The 17624-nt window shown below is 48.7% G+C and overlaps 5 protein-coding genes across 5 annotated transcripts in view; 2 read left to right on the plus strand and 3 right to left on the minus strand.

Annotated features, from left to right (window-relative positions):
* Nucleotides 1-2436: 2436 nt before the first annotated feature.
* Nucleotides 2437-3933, minus strand: BP5553_04734 (uncharacterized protein; the record flags this gene model as incomplete). The annotated part of the gene is made up of 3 exons (XM_032013357.1): nucleotides 2437-2980; nucleotides 3309-3538; nucleotides 3781-3933. 3 exons carry the CDS (start codon nucleotides 3931-3933, stop codon nucleotides 2437-2439), a joined length of 927 nt encoding a protein of 308 aa, XP_031869957.1.
* A 323-nt stretch (nucleotides 3934-4256) lies between these two features.
* BP5553_04735 (Uncharacterized protein) lies at nucleotides 4257-5249 on the minus strand (the record flags this gene model as incomplete). The annotated part of the gene is made up of 2 exons (XM_032013358.1): nucleotides 4257-4582; nucleotides 4742-5249. The coding sequence occupies 2 exons, from the start codon at nucleotides 5247-5249 to the stop codon at nucleotides 4257-4259; spliced, it is 834 nt and encodes a 277-aa protein (XP_031869958.1).
* Nucleotides 5250-5838: 589 nt separating this feature from the next.
* On the minus strand, nucleotides 5839-6947 carry BP5553_04736 (NAD(P)-binding protein; the record flags this gene model as incomplete). Its single annotated transcript, XM_032013359.1, has 2 exons — nucleotides 5839-5965; nucleotides 6022-6947. 2 exons carry the CDS (start codon nucleotides 6945-6947, stop codon nucleotides 5839-5841), a joined length of 1053 nt encoding a protein of 350 aa, XP_031869959.1.
* Nucleotides 6948-10520: 3573 nt separating this feature from the next.
* Nucleotides 10521-11319, plus strand: BP5553_04737 (Uncharacterized protein; the record flags this gene model as incomplete). Its single annotated transcript, XM_032013360.1, has 2 exons — nucleotides 10521-10582; nucleotides 10635-11319. 2 exons carry the CDS (start codon nucleotides 10521-10523, stop codon nucleotides 11317-11319), a joined length of 747 nt encoding a protein of 248 aa, XP_031869960.1.
* A 5612-nt stretch (nucleotides 11320-16931) lies between these two features.
* Nucleotides 16932-17624, plus strand: part of BP5553_04738 (uncharacterized protein) — a gene marked incomplete at both ends in the record, with an annotated part of 2806 nt that continues 2113 nt past the window's right edge. The window contains 2 exons of the mRNA XM_032013361.1: nucleotides 16932-17119; nucleotides 17254-17474. Coding sequence (XP_031869961.1) covers nucleotides 16932-17119; nucleotides 17254-17474 — 409 coding nt within the window. The remainder of the gene's footprint in view (nucleotides 17120-17253; nucleotides 17475-17624) is intronic.

Raw genomic sequence — 17624 nt, forward strand, 5'->3', positions numbered from 1 at the left:
GATGGCCATCGAGTCTGGAATGCAGCAGAAGATATCTAGATAAATCTGAATGGTTTGGTACAGGACAACTGGGCGGACGGGCTCACTTTTATGTTCATCTCTTACTTACACTCATAGCACCATCTTATCATCTTATCATCGATGAGGCGAGTGAGGATTGGAAGTGATTCCCTCGTACACTGGAATAACACATGCTTCATTCTCCATCCTTATCTTGAAATATATCTATATTAAACCCCTTTCGTAATAAAATAATTTAACTTCGCTAAAGCTAGCTTCTAATAAACTAAATAAAAGCTAACGATAAATCTTAGTATATAAACTAAAAACGATTTAGATTCTGGAGAATAATGAGAATATATATAATAATTTTAGAAATAGTATTTCTAAAAGATATATAGTAATTTTAGAAATACTGTGAAGGAGTGAAAGTGCTTGACTACGAATCAAGGTTTTAGAGTTATAACTGCCTGGAGAGAGAATAAGAATATATACGCGCCTAGAGCCCCCTTTATACCCCTAGCTTACGCGACGTACGTGACGCCTGCCTGCAGCTCCACCCGACTACATATATCCCCTCCCAAGTGTAGTCGCCCCCTGATTACAAAGTACAAGACTTAAGAGCTACTACTAGTAAAGGAAATACTAGAGCTTTAGGCAGCTTATATGATAAACCTAGTCTCAATTATACCTTTGTAGTAATAAGCCTAGTCTCGACTATAGTTCTATTTCTCCAGCTATTTCCCTTGCCCGGCAGGTTAAATCCTTTGCGCCATGTAGCCCCTGAACCTGAACTAATTCCCTTGCTGGCAGGTAAAATCACTTGCGCCCTGGTGCCTTTGATGATTTCCCCTGCCCGGCAAGTGAAATCACTTGCGCACCTCTATCCTCCATCCAGTGAACTCTTGCTAGACCCTGCCTTACAACTCTACCTCCGCCGCCCCCGATATAGACCTCCGGTCGTCGCGCAGCCTCCGCTGAAGCCTCCGTTCGTTGCATAGCCTCCGCTCTTCTATTTCTCTCCTTCAAGTTTCTAAGACAAGTTCAACACCTCCGCGCAAGCCGCCCAGTGAGAGATGAGAGGCTTCAAGCATACATAATACAAGTTCCATTCAAGTTTACCATTCCGAACCAGTTAATCTCGGTTCATGCGGATATACATCCGGACTTTCTCAAGCTCTGCCCATCCACCGACGCCTGCAGATCTTCCGAAAGCACCTCATTCATTCATCGTCAGCCGTGGATCAGCTACCACATTAAGATTTTTCGTGTTTGCGTCGACGATTTCCTTCCATCTAGCCCCCTGAACAAGCCGCGCGAGATCCCCATCGTGCCGCTCAGCTACGCGGCACCGCCCGTCGAAATCAATTATCATCCGCATTAGTATAAATGCTCCAGTACGAAAGCCCTAAAGTCTGCATTTTTCAATCGGCTTCAGGGCCATCTAACCCTGTCTGCCGCCGAGCCAGCTCCCATCAACCTCATGACCGAAGCCCCGCGCGCATCGACCACTGTGCCCTTGAAGCTTTCCTTCTCGCCCGAGAACCAGGCTCGCGTCGACGTTGGCCGGTGGAGGCTAATAGTCCAGTCGCGTCTCCGCAGCCGCACCTTTACCACCATATGTAAGCTGCACCAGGCGCCAACGACGATGGCGAGCCATACAGATCCATTCCTGCAGATGATGGAGCAGAAGGGGAGGTGGGAGGTTCGCGAGTGCGAACAGTTGGCCTGGAGGGGGGAGCAGCGGGCAGGGGATGACGGGGCCTCGAAGGCGATATGGACCGCTGAACTAAGGGTGCCCGCGAGCGTGTCCAAGGAGCTGTTACCTACTTTCTTAAATCTGTTGTCAGCAAGACAATACGCACTTGTGATTCGAGTGAGCGTTGCGGACCTACGGATCTGGCGAGCATTGGAGTTGGCCATACCACTGCAGCTCATCTATCACAACCATGGCAAGTCGTTGGGGGAGGAATTCAATTTCGCGTCAAGTGGTCAGGACGACAGTGAATGGTAGGAGACCCCTTTTTCATTCTTTGGGATTCTGCTAGTCACTAACGGAATGAAACGTAGGTTGTTTTCGGAGGGGTGCCTTCCACCACCCTACGAGTTGTGATAAATCGGTCAGCGAGCATTTGGAATACCCATGGAGAAGTTTTGAATAGGCACTGGAGTTGGTAGACGAGCGTACTGGGTAGTGATGTATTCTTAGAGCTCAACAGAATTAATGAGTTCGGTGTAGATGCTATATACTACAGTGATGTCTGCAGACGTGAGAACTGTAACTTACGCACCACTGCACGACTTTAAAACGGATCTCCTGAGCATTGTTCAAATGCCATTTAAAAATACCATCTATTGATGTCCCTTCATCACTACATTCGTTTCATGTTTCATTGGCTTCCTCTTCAACCTCGTTCAGCCAGATCACCCACACATCTAGATAGAACAAGCTGGCTCCAAGAACCCCCTCGTCCAGCTCAGACTACCCATGATAGCTACCAAGGTAGCCAACGCAACCCCGACGCTCATAGCACCATAAAAATAGGCGTGTCGCCTCTTTAAACTTGACAGTTCCAACACCCACTTACTCACCGTCGTTAGACAGCCGGAGAGCCCGTCTTGCACGCTTTGCAAGACCTGGCAGCCGGCCACTCCTCCAATCTGGCCAGCTTCGAGAGGAGCACGCTGTAAATCCCAAGACACTCCCAACACGATGGTTCCAAACATGTTAACGACAAAAGTACCGATGGGAAAAGAGGCCGATATTCCATTCAAATGGACTGACGCATAAAAGCGACTTATACAGCCAACGGGCGAAAACACGATGGCGTAGAGCACCCGACCCCGCCATGTCTCTTGACTCCAAGATGTATCTCCGTCGGCAGCGGGCCCAGATGGCCGATCAGGAGGCCAGGTGATCATGAATACCGTTCCGAGCCATACACCCCATGCAAGAAAGATCACAGCGCGGTCGAGTATCCTGCGCGTAAGAAAGACTGGTAAGGAGAGAGCGATGTGTCCAGTAGCGATCGCGAGGTGAGCTCCAAGCTACAACGCAGAAATGCAGAGACAGAGGGTGACGATGATCACGGCGAGTAGTGCCAAATCGCAAGCTTTATCTAAAGCTAGTTATTAAATTGATCTGATCGCAAGCTTTACTTAGCTACTTAGCTAGAGCTAATTATTACATAATAACTTATGAGGTAGCTAGCTCGCTTACCTCACTCGCTCGATATGTAGTACTTCTATATATCGCATTCCGACTTACGGAGTATATAACCAAGGCAAGCTCCTCCTATACATATTACTCCGGTGGCTGCCGTACTTCTCCCTCGAAGAGGCTATCGTCGTCGTCGGTATCGTTGCCGACCTCCTCCAGAGGAGTCTCCGAGTCAGCGTCGCTTGCCGTGTCCGCCTCATCATCGCTGCTGTCGAAAAGGCTGTCCGGGTCGCTAGTGCTGTCAAAATCGTCGTCGATAGGCGGGCAGTCTTCATCGTGTTGAGGCTGGTCTATAACCTGTACAGAGCGTCGAGGGGGCTAGGTGATAGTAAAGACATCAAGACAGCTGCCAGCCGGATCAAGGAGGGCGAAAGGGCGACCGCGACAGAAAAGAAGGGACGGCCGATGCCACGAGAGCTCTGCGGACAGACGAGGATGTGAGGTGGAGAGAAGTGGAAGATGACGAGAGAAGTGAGTGTATGATGGGTGCAGAGGAGTTGGGATAGAGTGAGCAGAGGACGAGCGCACTCTTTAAAATACATCTTCAGGATCGTGCGGACCCCGAGGGTGCCGTTTTTGGCTTCTTGTGAACCACCAGAAAACGGGGGGGGCCTCAATTTGGAGGTCGAGGAAGCTGGTCGAGGAAAGATAGTACCAAATGGACGAAGTGTCACTGTCGCGTAGCCGGCCAATAGTTGCACGGTGCCTGGCATGAGCGGTGCGTGGTGTAGAAAGAAGAGGGTGCGCGGTTAGCTGAGAACTGGTTAGCAGACCCCTAAAAACAGCACCTCGCTAACCGTCACACTATATATAGAAGTAGTTTTAGAATTACTATTTTTAAAAAATATAGAGTAATTTTAGAAATACTATTTCTAAAAAAGTTATATTATCTCGAGTATAAAGTAATTTTTAGATATATTTTATATCCTTGTTTATTCAGCTAGCTATATTGCCTATGTCTAGCAGGACGTCAAATGAACATTAACAGAGGAAATAATAATAAGTCAAAGAAGCCCACAACTAGTCTAGGCCGCTCCTATCGAGTAATCCAATTTTCGAAGATTCTTTGGACCACTTGCCAATCTCCTTCCTTTATACCTGCTTTCTTGCGATCAACAAAGTCCTCAATCCACCCATCGCCGAAATCCACAACCCAAGCATCGAAATTCATATCGATAACGATATTCCCAGGATGAACATTGCCCCACACAATATCATGGGAATGTAGCTCCTTGACAATAGCCGTGACTTGCCGTCTCCACTTTGCATGATGTTCTGAAGCCATCTTGCACTGGCGACTTTGCAAAGATTCACCGATTGAGGGTATAAAATCAAATAGAAGGCCGATCGCCATCTTAACGTCTTTGGATATCACAATACTGTGAAAGTTGGCCACCGTAATCTTACCCTTCAAACCGGCATCAAGGATACGTGAATGTGTATCGATTTATCTGATAATTTGGCTCTTGTCAAGCGCGGGCTTAAAGAACTTGATTGTGCCATCGCCAAGGCAGGCCTTACGAGGGGTTTCAGACATATAGTCATAGGTGCCGGTAATCGCAGGGACAATTTGGATATCTGATGCCCTTGAGCGACAAACCTTTGGATATTGTGGAAGATCTCGCGACGGGATCATCAGAGCGAAAGGATTGATAGTGTGACGATCTCGAGTAGCCTTGGCGTAAAGGGAAGACCCTGAAACGATAATCTTCAGATGATAGGTTGGTGGATAGTAGAACGCTTCGAAAGTGAGATCCTTGGGTATATGCGATGTGCATTCTCGAAAGTAAGAAAAGCATGGTTCCACAATCCAGCTACACAATGCATCATAGTCGTCGTCAGCTCCACCGTCCATTTGGTCGACTTTGGCAACCAGTTCGGAGTACTCTAGCTCAAAGCAGATTCCGCGAAGATCTTTAAGCGATACAGTAATCTGAAATCGCGACGCTTGACACATGACAGTTATCCATGAACTCTCCGAATCGAATTGACTATCCATAACTTGAAAGCTGGGACTCGTTGAATCCATTGGGGCAAGAGATCTCGCTAGCGATATTGAAGGAAGTGGGCCAAGTGGCGCCTAGCAAATGTAACGGCAAGTGATGCGTGAGAGATGCAAGGAAGAATTTTGGAACTATATGCCACAGATAACTAGCATAGAACTTAGTGAAGGCATATATTGATTCAGATTATATACCTAGGAGGGGCCTTGGTGTGCTTTTGGACGTGTTTGAGCGAGTATTATAACTCGTTTGTAGGCGATCGTACAGTTATTAAAGAGAAATTGACGTGTCAATAAAAAGGTTTCGATTTTAACCGATTCAGCAGTTGCTACCTCAGGCATAAATATGCAGAAAAGAATTGTATACTAACTTTATTCTGTACTTAATCTAATGGAATTTTTTATATTAGTCTAAGATTATCTAATACTACTTTACTAGAAACAAAGTTATTATTTATCGTAGTAACAGAATATGAAAACAGTGGTAGGGATTTATTTTGTGTTTACTAAATACTAATTAAATATTAATTCATTAATTCATTAATGTACATAGCCGTGCTAGCTTGGTATTCCTAAAATTCACAACCTAACCACATGCCGCATTTCCTAGAGACTATTACGCCTGCTTCTCAAGTGCACTAACGATATCTCGGACGCCTGCGAAAGAAAGCTCATCCATTAGCTCATCCCATAGTTTCTTGGCAATACGCTCTCCTTCAGGTGTGTATATCATAGGCGCCATTCTAGTATTCCATTGTCAGTAAAGTAGCCATTGATGTGTAGAACATGCGGGACATACGGTCGTATCCTGCAATCTTCAACGTATTGTCCGTGGACCTCATGTCCGAATTTGACAGCAGCAGCAGTCAAAGGACGGGCGCCAATAGTGATAGGTCGACCCAGGATACGTGTGAAAACGCGCACGATGAAGCCTAGAGCTGTACCATTACCATCGCGCTGCAAGCCAGATCCGTAACAGAAGCCCGGGTTGACTGCGTCGACGGTGACGGCAGATGGAGCGACATGCTTTGCCAGCTGGAACAGGAATAGCTGGCCTAGCAGCTTCGAAGTCGAGTAGCGCTCTTGAAAGTTCCATTTAAGCTCGTTTGTCTTGAAGGCCTTCAGCAGCGGGTCCGATTTTTTCTCTAGGAACTTGGCCCAGGCAGCTGTGTCTGACGAGACAATGGTGATCCGGCCAGGTGCCGTACCCGATTTCTTGGTGTTCATAATGGGGAGTAGCAGGAGGGTCAGGAGAGCAGTGGACAAGTAATTCACCTGGACAACCTCCTCAAAGCCAGTTTTTGGATTGATAGTCAGTTCCAGTTTGTAGACACCAGCGTTCAGCATGGCAATATCGAGGTGCTCTAGGGTGCTAGCACGCTCGGCAAATTTGGCGACAGAGTCATAGCTGGAAAGATCGAGCTTCCAAACCTCAATGGCACTGGCGTCAAGGCTCCGGCCTTTAAGGAGAAGTGTGCGGGCTGTCTCGCCCTTTGATTCATCGCGTACAGCAAGAATTAGCTTGCTTAATCCAAGGTCCAGGAGTTGGCGAGCGCATTCTAGACCAAGGCCAACGTTGGAACCCGTGACTATAGCTGTCTTTCCGCTCAAGTCGACATCGCTACGTGAGACTACTTGAGGAGTGACAAATAATTGGCGGTAAAGGTATTGCCTTATGCTTGCCTCCTTCTCTGGGGAGATATCGAATTCGAAGGATGGGCTCATTATGAAGATGAAGTGGGGGGTGAAGGTGAAGGTGAAACTGAGAATGAGATGATGTGGGTGGGATGGTAGTGGAAGAAGAATATGTATATTTTACTTTGTAGGTAGGAGGAAAAGGCAAGCATCTTAAGTAAATTCTGGAAAGGTAGGATGAGACTCACGAGAGTATGTTAGGGTAATTTCTAAATGGGAAGCGGAATGTTGTTGATGGCATTTGATGGATTATCGGATCATCGGGGTATTAGAATTTAGATTAGCGCAACGAAGTCCGAGTCCGTGGCGGTGCAAAGTTTACTCCGACGGACTTCGAAGTCGGGGCGAGTCCGTATTGCGTAAGCACCCCTGAAATAGGCGAGGCTGAGGATGCCACCCCCTTTAATTGACATTTGCATATAAACGACTATATATTTCTATAGAGTGCTCCTAATAGGCTTCCTAGCTGCATTTATAAGCCCTATGTATTGCTTTACCACCTTGTCAATACACCTAGGTACCTCTAATATTGTGATAATTTTCTATTTATCCTAAAAGGATAGCCTTTAATTCCGTAAGAGCCTTTTGCCTCTACCTTAGCGACTTACTCTTTGCCATAAGATATTCTATACTAGATGAGCGGGCTCCATCACCAATATGAGGGCCACCTAACACGGCGACACTATTACTTTTCTGACCGTTTTCGACGACGAAGTAGATTGCTGCACAGGAGGTGGCGAGGAGAACGGGCGTTGTCAATGCCACCAAGAAGTTCGTGATCTAGGGCTGTTTTGTTAGTAGGAGACTTCTATGAATTAGATAGAGGGCTTTGGGAGAGGCTTGTTGCTGTTACTGTTGTGGCTATTGGTTGGGCCTTGGACCCAGCTGGTAAAGACTTTGATTGATAGTACCTATACTATAATGCAGTATAAACCGTGGAAATTGTGACAAAATGAAACGACGTTGAAGGGTAACATTATTTGACTTACTCATGCAATACACTATAGCAAAAATGCAAACGGCAACAAAAACCACCTATCTCACCACGCCTGAATCTAGATGCACGCTTGCCGATGTATTGGACCATAGGGAGAACCTATCAGCACTATGGTCGCCGTGAGAACAATTCCACCACGGAAGCAGCATTATCTTAACATCAGTGCGTGATATTATGAAATGTGACGACGATGCTATCACAATACTAATCACCGCGTGCTTCGTCTTGACATATTTGTAGATTCTAGCAACCTGATCTCAAGTATGGCCATAATTCAGCGCTTTGTTCATGTTCGCACGCAAGTATCGAATATTAGACGTAGTATTGCATCGCCATTAAAGCTAGCGACTTCCCAGCGGTAATCCAGGGAATAGGATTTAGTAGTGCTACTAGGCATATATGAGAAAGTGCGCGGGAGTCATAAGCACAGTCAGCTAAGTATTCAGAAACAGGATGATTGAAAAGCAATTCATTATGGTTGGAATCACTAGAGCACCAATTATCTCATTAACCAACTAGGCATTTAGCACACTATTTCTCGTGTTTATTTTGCGCAGCTGGAAGTGATATTGGTATTTATTGATTCAGGCCCGGTTTCCAATATGAACGTGAAGCCGGGAGGTCCGAGTCTCCGATAAAAGCAATCAATGTCAATTAACCAACCTCTCCGTAATAAAATCATACCGGGGTTTCAAGACATCGGGATTTGGCACACCGTCGTGTAACCTCGGTCTTCTCATAGCTTGCTCGCTCAGCTCGGCCTTGCTACACAAAACGAATAACAAATTCTAATTAGTTCCGGGGAACTGTTTCCTGCCGAGCAGCAGTACGATAAAGACTTAAAACCCAACATCGGGATATCGCTGGAACATTTTCCTTGGGGTCTAGTCATTTCATTCGAGCGCTACGCTAGGAAATGCTCCAGTGACTAAGAATTCTCGCAGTTTGCTATACTTCTTTCATAGTAGAGAAAGAAAAGTAATTTAGTTGCCTGGATCAAGGTTCCAAATATCAACCGCGAAAATGAAAAAGTGAGGTTAAACCTGTTTCAAAACGAGGCTTTCAAGGCTTTTCAGCCCATCAACCATCCCCACCACCAAGCAAAACCTAAAACGGTGATTATCTGTCTCTGAATGACGAACTACGCCATACCCAGACTGAAAGCAACCAGGCAGTCCGCCTAGCCTATAATTCCCGAAACGTTCACATTAACCTAGTCTTATATAATTTTCTTTTTTCCATGCTTACCCCCTCTTCCCTCCCGCCCCCACTCCTAACAAAAGAGATAATTATCAAATCCTAATCCCGAAGCCCTCATAGTTATTGGATATGTCTCTGCCGCGGTTTTAGCGCCAGGGCCCAGGATCTCGAGTCTCGGGGGCCGGAGCTACCTCCGTGGGCGGTGGAGGGCTTTTCCCGATTTCCGCATGAGGACAAATAGGATGTTTGCGCTCGGCAATGTCGTGGCGCTGAGGATTGTCGGGAGGGAAGTTGCTTTATGTACGTGCCTTAGGTATTCGTGAAAGACACCCGGTATGTCTGCGAATAAGATAGCTGAGTGTGGAACATGAACCACTCACTGCACTCAATGTTTGCTCCATTCGCAGACTCCATTTATTTATAGGCGCGCGATGGATGTGCAGTTTTTATTCCCTCGTCCATCTAAGCCTTGTGATGAGAAACAATGATACGTCGAGCCGCGCTGGAGTACCAAAGAAGCAACTTTCAGCGAGGTCGAGACTGCAGGTTCCATCTCCGGCAAATAGGCGACGCTTGGGGGAAACCCCACGGCGTATTCCTTGTGCAACATATTTCCCACCCCCAAAGCAGTGTTGGATCTGCGTCTATGCCGAGAATTTCGAGCTTGAACTCATAGCTCGTTGGCGCGGAATTTGAAACGGTGGGAGAGGAGCTTAGGTTTCAAACCGAAATAATCTGGTACAGTAGGAAGCGAAACTAAGACCTACATGTGCGGACACCAGCAGGGTACAGCTAGCTGAATCATCGGAGCTTGCATCACTCGCTTTTGTGAGGTTACTTCGTGCCCGCCGCGTCAGCTACAGCCAGCCTCATCGCTTTTCTGTGGCGTAGGGTGCCTTGGAAATGCTTTTCATAACAATATAGTATCGGGACTATACCGTACTGTATAGTGCAGTACTGGTCTACTATTGTTGATATGGGGAAAACAAAGATGAAAAACGCAATTCATAGAGCTTCACAGTAGAATGATCAAAAGTTTCACGTGACAATGGATCTTCAGCTTCCGTAACGTTTCGTTTCGAGACACTCCTTTCGGCCTGAGGCATGACGCATCATTACTAAGTTCAATCATGTGTTCGCTCGTCGTCCTTTTGAGCTGTCACTAAAACAATTTTTTCTTCATCCACTTGTTGCATGTACTGCACCTTTTCGCGTGTAGAGTCGCGCCGTGTAGCATGCATTTGGGTTCGGTGAGTGGCTCGAGGACACACCCGCGCTTAAAAGCGGGGTTCTTTCTTTGACAGCTTGACTCTCACTGCTAAAGTAGCCGCTGCCTAGAGACCGGCATTTAGACCTATCCGTCAGTTCTATTGACAGCTCTATAGATTGACACAACAGTCATCGAAATGCCTACAGAAAACACCGTAAAAGGAATTCTTGACGCGCCATATCAAGACTTTATAGCATCGTATGTTGTACAATGCCTTATAATATGTGTCTTTCTAATTTTGAGACCTCAGTTTCCTCCCGCTCTACTCTGGCCCTTGCGTCAAAGTTCGAGTTGGATCTGCGGGCCATGAATATGAACTCTCGAAGGCTATACTTTGCAAACAATCCTTATATTTTGCAAAAACATTTCAAGGAGGCTTCCGAGAAGGACAAGATCAATCGACGACTCTGACTGAGGTAGAGGGCGTCGTTACTCAACGAAGCTTCGAAATGCTGGTTCAGTGGCTTTATCTTGGTCGAGTCCTCTTTAGCGAGTCATCACCGGCGGAATGTATTACTGCAACCATCGAGTTCGTGAGACTTGCAGATATGTGCGGAGTTTACGGGATGGAAACTCTAATGGCCGAGCATATCAAGGCTATCATCCTAGCCAACCCAGCTCCAGAACACATCGTCCTGGGCCGAGATCCGGACACCAATACTTATTGTCTTCTGGGTCAGCATATTACTTCAGCAGCCCTTCTGCCTGACGGCCATGCAATTCGCAAGGTCCTAGCTATTGCATCAGTCGAAGGATACATACGACGTGACAAGCACAAGTTTTTGAAGGAAATATGCGAATCTCCTGGCTTTGCAGCCGATCTTCTCCTAGTAGTCAAGGAGACCCTGAAGACAGTGAATTTAGGCGAACCCCATATTACTTTCAAAAACCCATGTAGTGGAATGACATTGGCATTTGTCACTAAGAACGTCTGAATGAGCTAGGTAGTCATACATCGTCGGAATATGTTAGTGATAGCGTGTCGTCAAAAAGGAGTCATCTTGATACAGAGTAGAGTGTTCAAGTGTGAAACTGGTTTCGCTTCCTACTGTATGAAACTTAATTCGATGTGTCTTTGTTTCGTTGATACTTCATAGATATATTTGAAGTTTTAAGCAGTTTATGCATACTTCTAAGAATAGCAAATCCTAGATATTAGCGCCCTCCCTCTCCTTCAATTAATTAACGCTTGCTCGAGTACCTTGTAAGCTTCCCAAACACCGTCCCATGATACCCGCTTAAGATATAGAATTCATACTTTTGGGAGTTTCTTAATTGCAGATCATATGGCTTGAAATGTTCCGGGACGCTTGGATTTGGGCGCACGCCGTCGTATCTACGTACAGGTACTGCACGCACAGCACAGGGTTTGGCGGGGCGGGCGGGACGTGTGTCACTGGCCATTGACTGACCACACCGGCGCGGGCGCCTGCGAGATCCGAGTGGCACAGGCTGACCGACCCTGTGCTTATCCATCTCCACGAGCTGGGAGGCCATGTTCAACTCCATTCCCGGGTTCTTTTCGATACTTTCCGTATAGTACCCATTATTTACCAGGGATTTTATAATTGCGGGAAAAGCTGGGCCTATATTTCGCCCCCTCTTTCACGAAGTAGTAATCATAATAAGCAACAAGACTGGAATGGAATGTTCCGCGTACGCTGGCAGCTGAGTACTGGGTGCTACATGCAGAGTACTCTGTAGAATATCCGGAATTGGGGGTTTGAAGCTTTAATCTTGTGTCGATGGTTGCTATTTTCGGAGAGAGATCGACAGGGGTGGTTCTCGGGATGGGAGAGGTGTGCATTGACAATTTGGCAGGTTTGGTTTCCATTCCGACGTGTAATTTTGTCATGGCTGAATCTTATCTGAATCAAGGTTTCGGTGGATGCAGAAACGATTCAGAGCCTAGGGGTTGGGGCGTGATGCAGTGCCTAAGGTACACATGGCTCACACGGGAGGATGAGAAGCCGCCATGTCTATTCCCGTGTTAGCAATTTATCTGTGGTGCAGTGCACTTATCATACTTACGGAGTATACGTACTTGCATAGGTACAGTAGTATGGACATGCATGGGAACATCAACGAGTCCAGCGCAGCCAGCCCATCCAGCCCCCTCCCTCCCCGCAACCTGTATTCTGGTGGCTAAAAAGCCTCGTCGCCAGCAACGATGAGGCTCTGTTCTCCATACCCGCGGATAATCCACATCTGGGCTGGCTGGCCATCTGCGGGGCATCGGGGTATCGGGTCATCACGGCCACAGACAATTAAATGGCACGTTATGAGGTGCGTGCCATCAGGTCGGCGAACGAGCCAAAGGGGCAGCGTGGACCGGCGTCAACTGCCTTCAGCCCATGTCTTCCGGAGGCTTGGACGAGGAGCAGAGCACGAGGTCGCACCCGAACGGTTGGTAAGAAGGCTTGACGGCGCAGATGACAGCAGATACGCAAGAAGTGTGTGCAGTCAGTCAAACGTGCCAATTATCCGGATTGAAACAGAAGGCACACCCTCCGATGCTTCGTATAGGTGCTACTAACATCCACGTGAAGGGCCATACTGTACTCTTCTGCATACGCCGTAACTCTTCCCGTTTGGAGAAGAGAGGACTGATATTCCAGGCTCGCTGCCTCGCTCCGCACTGTCCCTCTCTCTCACTCTCTCTGACTGTGTCTCTCCCTGGGAGCTGAAATAAAATACCAACCCACYCCCCCCCCCCCCCCCCMCSCCATGGGTTTCTCCCGTACTGTTGGGGCGCGATCTCTAGTACGTCGTAGTATTTGTCTCGTCGATGACATGATAAATAAGTGGTAACCTTGTCGCTGCGTGGTTGGCTAGGACAGATCAAAAGAAAGCAGAAACAGTTAATTAGCAAGGTGCAAGGATAGGCGCTGCATGGCTGGGATGAGAGAAACCAAACTAAGCACTGAGGCCAAGGATTTCGTAATATCCTTGGTCATAAGTACCTGTACCATGTACGGAGATACAGCATGCTTGCTCAGAGATAAATGCTAACGATTTGAGTTTTGAGCGTTGCCAGGCTAAGGGGAGTAGGACTTTAGGCCAGAAAGAGGTAGATCACGTACTGGCAATATGGGAAATGCCTCAACGTATGAAGGTCGCCATAACATATCGATGATCACTGCCCCAACAGTTAGTTATCCTGTGCGACGTCCTGTTCCCGGAAAAAGGGGGATAGTAATAATTAGAACAACCTCGGGCTGGCTCGAACCCGCTTGGTGTCGGGTTCGCTGGAGGTCGCGACCCGGATATTCGTGAATCTCGAAAGCTCAGACGGCCGGGACGGGCTTGCATATTTTTCCCTGTCCTTTACCGGTTCGAGGAGTGATCACTGATCCAGAAAAGGGATCATATCATCATGCCTCGTACAAAGTACGCAGCACTACACTACGTACAGAGATCACACCCACCCCTCGCGTCCAGCAGATCGAAATGACAGTGCAAAGCGCAAGTGCATTTCTCTGCTCAAAGCACCTTTTTGCACATTCCCATGCGTAATTAGCAGCCAATCACCCCGTCCCCCCCAGTCTAGAACATACCTAATCGGAATACCACAAGCCAGTCCGCAAACAGTCAAAATAGACGATTGACGCGGCGGGTTGTTAATCCGGGTTTTGTCTCTGTTCTTTCTCCCCCCTCGAAGTATGTGAAATTCAAGTCAATATCCCCCGAATGTCCCGCACGTGTGTGGCCTTATTAGCATTACGAAGTAGTATATTCGCCCGCCGATCTAACACCCCCTCCTCGAAATGTCTCGAGAGACAAAACAGTCATCAACGGCATGGGTTTGATGTTTTATATGAAATTGCGACCCAAAACAAAATTTGGACAAAGCGCTATTGGCAGCACCGGCGACCTCCCCGAACTTTTTTCGCTCTCGATCCCTGGTTCCCGGGATACTGTGCCCACCGCCCAGGCTCAGGCTCTCCAAATCAGCCAGCTGAACACATGGGCAGGGCGGTGGGTGATCTGTGCGGGAAGGGAAGGGTGTTTATTTATGGAACAGGACGAATCACACTTGGAATTACAGAGTAAGTCATGCGCGAGAGATGTGCCAGAGAGGACGGGGAGGCGGGAAGTTGGGGAACAGGGTCGTGCTTTTCATCTCATATTACGAAAGTATTACTATTACTACCTGTACGTATTATAATGATTATCGTCATATCATGATGCGAATTCCAAGCACACACACACCGTCGTGCATGCTACCGAAATTTGTTTCGTGTCGAATTGCTGTAGACAAGATACGACGAAGTTAATACTGTAAGTCATGCACCGCGAACTTGGTACTGGGAAAAGTGAGGACTGAGCAGGACAGGCAGGCAACGTGGCCGTCAAGGCTTCATGTCAGCTCGAGTCTGCTGTCATCCCCACCCGCACACACGATCATGGGTAACATGGCGCGGCGATATCTGGTTTAGTGACCATCCATATATATCCGATATCTGGTACTCGTGCTGGTATCCCCTCGTGCTGCCCACGCATGCATGAGGAAGCCGCTTTGGGTACGATCTCAATAATGATGGGAATATCATCCGACAAATCGGTACGGCTGTACCACCTCCCCTACGCTACTCCTATGGCTTATTATATTATTGCGGTGGTTGCAACTTGCAGCTCACGGGCAGTTCGCCGAACCGCCAGAAAGCTCTCTCCCCTCCCTGGCCAACGTCAAGAAAACGCCAATCACCCCCATATACCTGGACGATCGCTGGTCAATGCGCCTGGCTTGTTTGCGAACTTGCGGGTGTGGTTGCTCGGAGGGAGGGTGGTGGTCCCAATAATAAGCCAGGAAGCTCAAATCCCACGGTCCCAAGAGTCAAGGATAAACAAAAGCTGGCACTTGAGGCCACTTCAGCCCTGCAAGAGCTGGACCATTTGAGCCCGATTTCCTGTCCGAAAAGTAGGCCCCCTCCCCCTAAATTAATCAAAACGTTTTCTGGCTCTATTATGTGACCCGCCACAACGGCAGCGCGCTGTGCGCACCGTGTGTTGTTTGTCGTGCCCAGCCTAAGCTGCTTCTAGAGAAATTGGCTTTCGCTTCTGCAGATAGTGCGAAGCCGCTTTGCTAGAATTAGAGTTGAGAATCATCGTGGGCCTGTGCCGAAGGCTGTCAAAGCCTCAAAAGGTCCTTCTGGAAACCAGCCATTTGAGAGAAGTACCGTACTTTCGTACATGCACATGTACTGTACTGTACATGTACGACGACTGATGTCCGATTACCTGAGCAGGCTAAAGATTCCTCATAAAGCTATTGCCATCTCATTCTTCCCCACTACCTTTCGAGTGCATCCTCCAATTAGCATGTTTCGTGGGACGGGCGAGTTGCTATCATGATTATCATTAAGTAATCTTTCCAAACTTCGAAGTAAGGGTCCCAGAATATGTTCGAGTTTCGAGCCCTCGACCCTCGACCCTCGTCCCATGTGGGAAGCGTAATGTAGTGTGACCTCTCGTCCGCGTGCGTGCGTGTGGTCGCCGTGGTGGTTCTTGTTACTGGATCCGTTAGACCCGCCAGATATCAACCGTTCAGGTTTCTCCCACAAGCGTCTGGCTGCATGGCCGCCCTTGACGGCTTAAGCCAACAAAAAGCCTCTGGGCCCTATTGAACGGAGCATATCTGCAGATACGCTACCTACTGTACTTGCCACTACTTTCGCTCTGGAGTCTGCATGGCTCGCGGGCCTGTCCGTGCAAGTTTGCATGTGCAGGTTGTGGGTTGTGGGCGTGGGCGTGTGGGCTGTGGGCCAGTGTGCCAGTGTGTGCCAGTGTGTGGGCTTTGGGCTTTGTTTTGGGCTTGGGGCTGCATGCGGCAAGCAGATGGTGCCAGGTGCCAATAATCCCAAATGTCCACAGAGCCCGCGGACTCGCAGAGCCCGCAGACGGGGGCCAGGCCCTTCCCTTCCCCTTCCCCTCGCCGTGCTGCACTGCTGGCTTATTACGGAGTGATAGGGAGAGTCAGATCGGGGAGAAGTACTCGGTACTGGGCAGAGGGAATGCTCCCAGAGTAGACTAATACTGCCGAGGTACCTCTACCTTGGGTACTCAGTACCGCACCTCGTACGTCGTACTTTCAGTTGCTGCACAGAGGCACGGAGTGTTCTGTATCCTGTTGGCAATAAATCGTCGGGAACGTCGCCTGGAGTCCCCCTGAAGCGGTATCCCTGCTGTCGTGCGACCTGGACTTGCAGTTCGCGTTCCCCGAGTTGAATTCCAGCATGTCGAATCGGCAATAGTTGGATTGTTGGATTGCTGTTGGTGTTGATGTTGGGCGCCAGACGCGGGGGAAGCGCTGACCGTAGATACCAGTAATCATAATCATAATAATGATAATGATAATAATAATAGATGCACAAGTACCGACAGACAGTACGAGTACTGTAGCACAGGAACAAGAGAGCAGATACAGAGATTAGAAGTACTACGTACGAAATACGCAATACGCAATTCCTGTACGAAGTATCCCAGGCTCGCTTTCTCCCAGTAGTAATCATGGCCACCCGCTAGCTGACTACGCTACATCCCGCCCATGCTGCTGGCGCTGGCACTGGCGCTGGCGCAGGGCCTAGCCCGCATGCGGCCTACGGCGCCGGAATACTCCAGGGCGCCGGCCGCCTTCGCTCAGCCGCCCATCTCGCCCAGCGCCCATCGCGCGTTGCACGCCTGCGCGCTGGGACTCGCTCTGGCCCACGCGCTGGGACGCCTGCAGAAGAGTAGGTAATAATGGAAGACGGCGACAACGTGCTCGATCTCCCCCAACTGCTCGCTCCATACGTGCGTGCCCATGGTTCGAACTGCTGCAGACTGATGGCATCCTGCAGGCGGTTATACTATACCGTATAATACTGCAGGTCCTGGCGCCGTGGGACTCGCCGGCCGCCGCCGAGGAGATCCCCGACTTATTATTATATCGGGCCTAGAATCCAAGCTGACGGGACGGGACACTTGGTCGCTAGTCGTGCTGGTCGTGCTAGTGCTGTCTGCGCTGCTGCTGCTACGCCGGATACGGCGTCCTCGCTTTGTCGGGGCCAGAATCCCTCCCAGCCAGAACCCAGCGGGCCCAGCGAACCCGGTAAGTAATAGTCCAGCAGCCCAGCAGTAAACCCAGCCGTAAACCCAGCCGTAAACCCAGCAGCTCCAGCACGTCCCAGCACGTCCCAGCGGCCCAGAAGCCCAGCTCCTCCTCTCTGCCCAGTGCTCCCCTCCCCCCCAGCTTCCCGCC

The sequence above is a fragment of the Venustampulla echinocandica genome (genome assembly GCF_003357145.1).
Source record: "Venustampulla echinocandica strain BP 5553 chromosome Unknown scaffold_2, whole genome shotgun sequence".
NCBI classification, from domain to species: Eukaryota; Fungi; Ascomycota; class Leotiomycetes; order Helotiales; family Pleuroascaceae; genus Venustampulla; species Venustampulla echinocandica.